Source organism: Montipora capricornis, chromosome 4 (assembly GCF_036669925.1).
Source record: "Montipora capricornis isolate CH-2021 chromosome 4, ASM3666992v2, whole genome shotgun sequence".
In the NCBI taxonomy this organism is placed as follows: domain Eukaryota; kingdom Metazoa; phylum Cnidaria; class Anthozoa; order Scleractinia; family Acroporidae; genus Montipora; species Montipora capricornis.
Window position 1 is genome coordinate 24,478,293 of NC_090886.1, and position 7,500 is coordinate 24,485,792.

At 40.7% G+C, this 7,500-nt stretch overlaps 1 protein-coding gene across 2 annotated transcripts in view; it reads right to left on the minus strand.

Annotated features, from left to right (window-relative positions):
- Positions 1-5,366: 5,366 nt before the first annotated feature.
- Positions 5,367-7,500, minus strand: part of LOC138045800 (lysine-specific demethylase 2B-like) — a 36,228-nt gene continuing 34,094 nt past the window's right edge. The window contains exon 17 of one of the 2 annotated variants that reach the window (XM_068892427.1): positions 5,367-7,482. In XM_068892427.1, the coding sequence (XP_068748528.1) occupies positions 6,472-7,482 (1,011 nt within the window). In that variant the 3' untranslated portion in view covers positions 5,367-6,471. Of the gene's footprint in view, positions 7,486-7,500 lie in introns of both variants that reach the window. The other variant, XM_068892426.1, reaches the window with a different exon arrangement.

Sequence of the window (7,500 nt, forward strand, 5' to 3'; positions counted from 1 at the left end):
TTTTGAATAAGATCTGATTTTTGTTGCCAGGTCATATTGTTAATGTCATCAGGTTAGGCAAGAAGAGCAGATCCATTCAGTATTTATTAACACTTTTTGTGCCAGTTATACATTCGTCCAACAAACCTTGAGAATATTTATCACTATATTTGATACTGTTACACTTAGAGACAGATGGTCTGAACCATAACTGACCACAGCAAGTGCATATATATTCAGGGCCATGTGTTATGTTATCACGAAAAGACTGAATCACTTTTGACTTGGGATGTCTAATAGAGTCTTGACCTTGACAACTGCAGCTTGGTTTAGCCTTGAGCTCTGTATAGCTTTCCTTAAAAAAATGATGGTTCTGTGCTTTTCTGTTTAGTTCTCTGAGATGTTCTGGATTGGAAGCTTTACCTTTGTGAAATGTTTGCTTTTTATATTCCCTTACTGCTTCAATATTTTCAGATCTTTTTTGGTGTTTTGCATTGCTTTTCTTTTCCCTGAACTCTTTATTTTGTCTCTCCCGCTTGATAGATTCTCTCATATAAGCTCTTTTTGCCACTGCTTTGTAGAAATTATTACTGACGATCACATTTTTGGCCATGGTTTATTAATCGATTATTACCTCTGAATGATTGTTGACATTGGTAACACTGCTGATTTCATAAGCTGAAATACTGTCATTGTAATAATCTAACTGAACTGCTGAAACAGTGTCTTTCATCTAGATGTCCAATGTTAATAACAGTAGTTTCCTGTTGTCCGCTTATAGGAATGATAACAGTTACTGGTGCCCACCCCTCAATGGATTCATTTATACGTATTGTAACATTTAATACATCGGAAACTGCTTGCACAATAAGTGCATCACACCATGTATGTTATTGTGACAACATACCCACAATTGCTCTGTAATGGGTCCAATAAATTTTTGACAGCTGCTTCTGATGTATTCAACTCCAGCAGCATGCACGTTCATGTCATAGGATGGATCATTGTATAACTGGTGGGCAACAGAAAAAAAGAAGCATGAACCATCCGAGGTACGTTCTAGTGTCTTCAATCTCTTTTGAGCTAATCAAGCCTGTAACAGTGCTATAGAAGGATTTCTCAGTACTGTATGTGTACTCGTTCCTTGAGCAACAGGGCCTGGGTTCGATTCAACGTCTCCTGATATCAATAGCTTTTCTCTTTTTAGACAATAACTCATTTTGTTGGTTCAATTTTGTCAAGAGAAAATGAGGGGACAGAGAGGGAGGCTCAAGGCGTTGGCCGGGATATGTTAGGTCCACGAAAGTTATTTTTAGACGAGCGGAGATCTTTGTTCTAGAGTCTGTCTTCTGAGACGTCCGCATGCAGTTTTGCCTCGCTCTCAGGTTCTTAGTGAAAAGAGAAAATGATGGCACGCGTGGAAGGCTGATGAATATATATTTTCTTTCAAACATCGGACCGAGGTTGGCGTGAATGCGGACGTCTCGGAAGACTTCCGCTCGTCTAAAAATAACTTTCGTGGACATGACATATCCCAAGGGCTCGACCGGGAGCCTCCTTCTCTGTCCCCTCATTTTCTCTTGATTTTGGTGAATGCTTAGTAACAGATTGATCTCGAATATACAATAGAACTGACAAGTCTTTTTTGTGTTTAGCAGTCCTGCGGGTAATAAGATAAAAATGACGATTAGAATCTCCTACTCAAAGATTTGTTACGTCTGAGTTGCGCTCTACAATCTTGGACAAATTAAATGGAACATTGAGACCACCCCTCCCCCAAAATCAGTGATGGGAAAATGGCGCGTTTTGGCCTTCACGCACCTTCATCCTTGATTTGGGGGAGAGGGGGCATTTCTGTTCCATTTTATTTTGTCCAAGATTGTCTATGAGCCCCTGCTTGGCGTTACCAGTAGTATATGGGGTAATCACGACACGAAATCTGCTCTCGTTCGCTCAAAAGTTACATCATCCGAGAGCATGTGCATCTCTCATTCAAAAAATAAACTGAGCAAGGCGACACTGAAAAAAAACTAAATGCAAGTGGCATTTCAGGTTAAAGTGCTACTGTGATCAAATCTTTATCCCTTGAATTTTTTGGTTTATCACATAGAGTACCATGAAACATTAAAAACGCTGTTTACCGTTTGGAAATATCTGCATTGGTTCCAGAGATATTTAAGTTTGAAAAATGTGTTAAATATGCAAATGAGAAGGCTGATGACGTCATTCACCCAAACCAGTAGAACATCAAGAATATAAATAGAGCTATCTCGGTCAATTTGCAACAGAGACCATTGAAACTTGGTGAGCTGATAGTTCTGAAGGCAACACACTTACGACTGTAAAGAAATTGGTTCCCATGGCAACTCACTCTTTTCCAGTCCCCTCCAACCTGATTTCAATATTTTGGTGATCTCAGGCTAGAAATACATTTACCAAGGCCACAAACTCGACCTAACATCTTTATATGCTGGCAGGATCATGCAGATGAGGTACCATTTGCAAATATCAAAACAGAACGCCAAAGGTGGTCTGCAAAGCTTTTAATATCAGGGAGGTCTGGAACCCAGTATGTTGCCATGGTAACAAAAATGGTATGCTCATATTGTGGAACACATTTACTAGAATCTTAGTGCAAAGAACCAAGTATTTCTGATACAAATTGGCTGAGATATCTTTCTCCATCATACTTGATCAAAATTTGGTAGGGTTTATGACGTCATCACTTGGCTAATTTGCATATTAAAAAAACTTGAATATCTCCAGAACAAAAAGAGATATTTGAAAATGGTAAACAGCATTCTTCTTCTCGTACAGACTACGTGTTTATGTGCCAAAATGGCTTCGATAGGGAAGATTCAAATTTCGTCACAGTAGCACTTTAACATAAATTGCAAACAAAAAAGGGAATAAAACTATTGGAAAAAAATAAAAAGAAAAAGAAAGAAATCGCATGTAAGGAGGATTCGAACCTTCTACCACAGATTATCTACCCCATCCAACTATTCAACCTATACCCACATTCTACGCTGTAGACTTTGCATCCGTGCGCTAACTTGTTGAATTTTTAAGAACTGCATTTGCCCTCCCTTAAATTTGTTGGCGATATTTACCTGATCTATCTTCTAATTTTTCCACGCTGAAAAATAGAGCATGATTTACGTTCACAAAAGTGTTGACGGGCACGATTTGCAGGCTATCAGCAACGAATTTTGTCGATTTTTCACGATTTTGTCGTCTGGCCAGAAAGGTGACAGAAGAGATTGACACTTTTTTCCATTGCTTGTTAACAGTGCTTAACCGTTGAAAAGCGTCTCAAAACAGACGTTAATCGTATAAAAAGTCTCGTGAATCGTGCCTCAAACGTTTTAATGTCATGTAAAACCATTCAAGTGCTCTACAAAGCTTTAAAAGCGCTACTTTAATGCTTGAGTCTTTTGCCATTGCTTCGTTTAATCCCTATAGTTTTACCGCTCCCCAGAAATGCTTCCAGAGTAAGATCAGTAGTGGGCTTGAGAACTCTAACTCTTACTTTTGTTTCCTCGGGTATTCTTTTTCTCGATGGCAATTTTTTCGTCAATTCTACGTAGAGTTATACCCTTATTCTTGATCGTACTGGCAAATTTTCATTTTAGGTTTGGCTTTTTTATACGCTCCGCTTCTCTTAAAATATCTTCCATGTAGTATCTCAACATAGCAACACTAGCGACGAGCGTGACTGCGTCAGAGGCCAGTGGTTTCGGATGATTAATGATTTGGTCAATTAATGATTAATTGACCAAATCTTGAATTTGTGACGTGATAGCCTCTATAGACAATCTTGGACAAATTAAATGGAACATTGAGACCACCCCTCCCCCCAAAATCAGTGATGAGAAAATGGCGCGTTTTGGCCTTCACACACCTTCATCCTTCATTTGGGGGAGAGGGGGCATTTCTGTTCCATTTTATTTTGTCCAAGATTGTAGGTCTAGACATTCTTACTGCAATATAATATTATTTTCCAAAAGCAAGAGATAAACACTTTCTCAACTCAGACGAGCTCGGTACGTTCTTCTTTAAATAATGCACCATAGACTTTCCAATTACCTTGTCTTTATGAAACAAGCTCGACGTTTTCTTATAAGGAATTCTGGAAGGTTCTCTGTCCCACAGCCCTTGCTCTGTCGCAGGAGATTGATACGGATTCCTCATCAGTTACAGAATCGATGACTGAGTATTTCGACAGTTCGTCATTACGGTTCGCCACACAAGTACTAGTGTCTGGTAGTATGGGTTGCTTGGTTGCCTCACTGTTTTTCATGTCACTGATGTTGTTCAAGTTGGATTCATATGGCTTTGATGACTCATAGCTTGCAAAACTTCGTGATAGCTTTGATAAACATTGGTATACTTTGATAGCTTCGATGTCACTCTCCAAATGGAAGTCACCTTCCATGCGGAATTAATTAATCCTCGTGAGGTTAGGGGATCGACAGAGACAGTCTTCTCACCATGTGTCTGTCGATTCCATTTCGTCATGTTTTTAAGTGTTCGCGTTGGAGAGTGAAAGGCGGTGCACAATTAATTGCACCAATGTGTACTCGTTCAGAATCTTTTGCTTCACCTTCGAAGAGCGCCATTTCCTTAATTCTTCAGTTTCTTGCTTCTAAATGCAGCGGAAGGTGCTCAAACACTTAAGTGTAAAAGCCACAAACAAAAATGGCGGCGCATAACCTAGCGAAATGAGGCCGGTTGCTCGAAGCCTGGTTTACGCTAACCCTTGGTGAAGAGGTGTCAAAACCTATAGGTTTCCATGACGTTTAACGCTGGTTAGCGCTAACCATGCTTCAAGCAACCCGGACCAGGAAGTCACAGCTTTCTAAGCTGTGTTGTGATTATCCATCCTCATTGGCTAATTAGATCGAACTTCCGGTTACGCAGGAGTGACACATTTGCATAAAGATCCCACCAAAACAACGAGTAAAAACGAGGCCCAAGGTCGAGTTTTTAACCGATTTCGAGGTGTTTGGATTTCCGATGAAACGCACTTTCGAGTGTTTGATATTGCTTCTCAAAGGAATCAGTATTTAAGAGATATTTGGGATCAAAGTTGGCGAAAATTTTATGCTAATTTTATAATTCCTTTTTGTTTTTGGCTTATGAATCATTAATGAGTTTGAGAAAAGTATAAAGCTAAGCAATTAACCCTTGCAGTGCAGGGTATCACGTTAGAGTTAAGGTTGATGTCCTTACGTGTGGACGGTATTGTAAAGGTTGAACAGAAGCGAAATAAATCGAATTGAAGCGAAGATACAGTCCTCTATTTTACTGACCAGCGTGGGGAAATATGCCCCAATGCAGAAACCCGTCGATTGAATTGCCACTTCAATCAATTGATTCGAAAATAAAGCGCAAAATTCAAATTTATTAACATATTCCAATGCTCTATTTACAGACGTTAAAAGTTGCAATTTGTTAAACCATTACATGTATGTTTACAAAAACGCGACTACAAAAAGTCGATCTTATTAAAAATTGTTGAAGCAACGTATGTCGATGGGAAACTTAATATTATTGCCTTTAATTAATTCTATGGAAACCCAGTGTGAAAACTTTGTGAACAAATTAACTGCAAAACCTTCACCTTGAACCAACTCACCTCCCAATTTGCCGGTCTTTTTTTCAACTGCACACGAATTACCCGTCAAAGTGCATGGATTTTGTTCGCGTGATGAACAGACGGAAAGAGGTATGTGAGACGCAATTTTCGTCGGTCACGAACTTTTCGCGCCTGTTGAAATCGTCCAGTTTAAAGACGACCACAAGACTCATGATGCGTCTGGTCAAATTGTCCGCTTCAGCACGTTTGTAAAACAAGTAATGTCTTGTGCCCCTCTTTCTACCAGATGAACAAATGCAGAACAAATGTTTGCCAAAGTTCGTCCCAGACGGATTATGCGTCTCTATATAGCATAAAAAGGTCATTCGATTCTGAAAGTGCTTCTGATCACTTGTTTCACTTTGACATAATTAAGCCAAAACAAAAACAAGCAAAAACAAAGCAAGTTTGAATACGGTCATTAGATTCTAGTTATGGTTCGATGAAGACTTGCGTGTTAAACAATACTCGGGCTTTCCAGTGATGAACCTATATCCAACATTTCCGACGAAAGTCACAAACTGACGTCTGGGTTTCATTATAAATCCGGATTACTGCCAAAATTTAACCAAGCTCGTCTATCAACACTTGGAAAACTAGGGAGCCTTGGTTTAAAGTCATTGCTTCACTCAAATAACATGGTTTTTCATATCTTATGGGTTAGGTTTCGAGTGGTTTCGAAGTAGTTCGATTATCACAAGCTGCGACGGAAGATGGCATTTAAGGCAAAACATTAAAGGGCAAATCAGCAGATGTGACACGTTTTACGAATAATTGCATGTTAATTTCACGTTTGTATGGGCGAGTGATGTAAAATGGCATTTTATCGGATTGACTCTGCAGCCATTAAATTACGCGTTTACAATGAGTTTTTCCTCTACAATTTTTAGCAGATCCTTGCGACATTTTACAAATTCTTGGACAGCATCTGACGTGACACCATTGCAAGAGCGAAGATCGAGACGAAAGATAGGTGGAAAAAGCCTAAAAAAGGAGAAGGCTTTGTCTGACAGTTTAGGACAGCCGCTGAGGAGAAACTCGTTGATCAAGGCTTGACCACAAACACTTTCAATATCTTGATCGGTCAATCCAGGACAGAAGCTCAAGTCCAGTTTGCGCAAGTCAGGGCAGTGTTGAACCAATAAGCGAAGGGTTGCTCCAGTGACGTCACACCCGGATAGGAATAACGTCGACAATTTCAAAAAGGGACTTTTGCTCTCCCCAGGGCCAACACGAGAGTCGGAAACAGGTAAAATGAGCTCTTTCAATAACGCGTCTGTGATTCCCACGGACCAACTCAGACCTAGAACTTTGAGCCGCGGGCAGATGACAGAAGAGAGCGCGTACACAGTGGCTTCTGTAGTGCCACTCAGGTAAAGCTCACGGATTCTGGGAAGGCGGACCAACAGCCATTTTATTTGCTGAAAAGAAACGTTTGTCCAACTAAGGTTCAGAGTGGTTGGCTGGCGTCGAACGATTCCCCGAAGGGCGGCAGGTGAGACAACTCTCTTCTCCGAAAGGTCAATCACAGACCAAAGCCGGCGATCCATGCACCAGCGATTCCATGTGCGACAAACGCGCATGCACGTGCACAGCTCAGGCTGTGAGAAAAAGCTAAACACTAAGAGCCACAACTGTCTCACCATCACGTGACTTTGGCCGTTTTCTAAGGAAAAAGACTCAGGCGTAGGAGAAAGTGGACACGGACGGACGACCCGCTTGGGTCGAACCTCCGGAGGGGGACCAGGGGGTGGTTTGGGCACAGCAACAGGACGGCGAATGCGTGAAGCTGCAACTTCATCACTCTCAGCAACAGGGGAAATGTCACTTTCTTCCTCTGAGGACTCGTTCTCTGTTTTGTTCTTCTGAAAAAAAGGAGA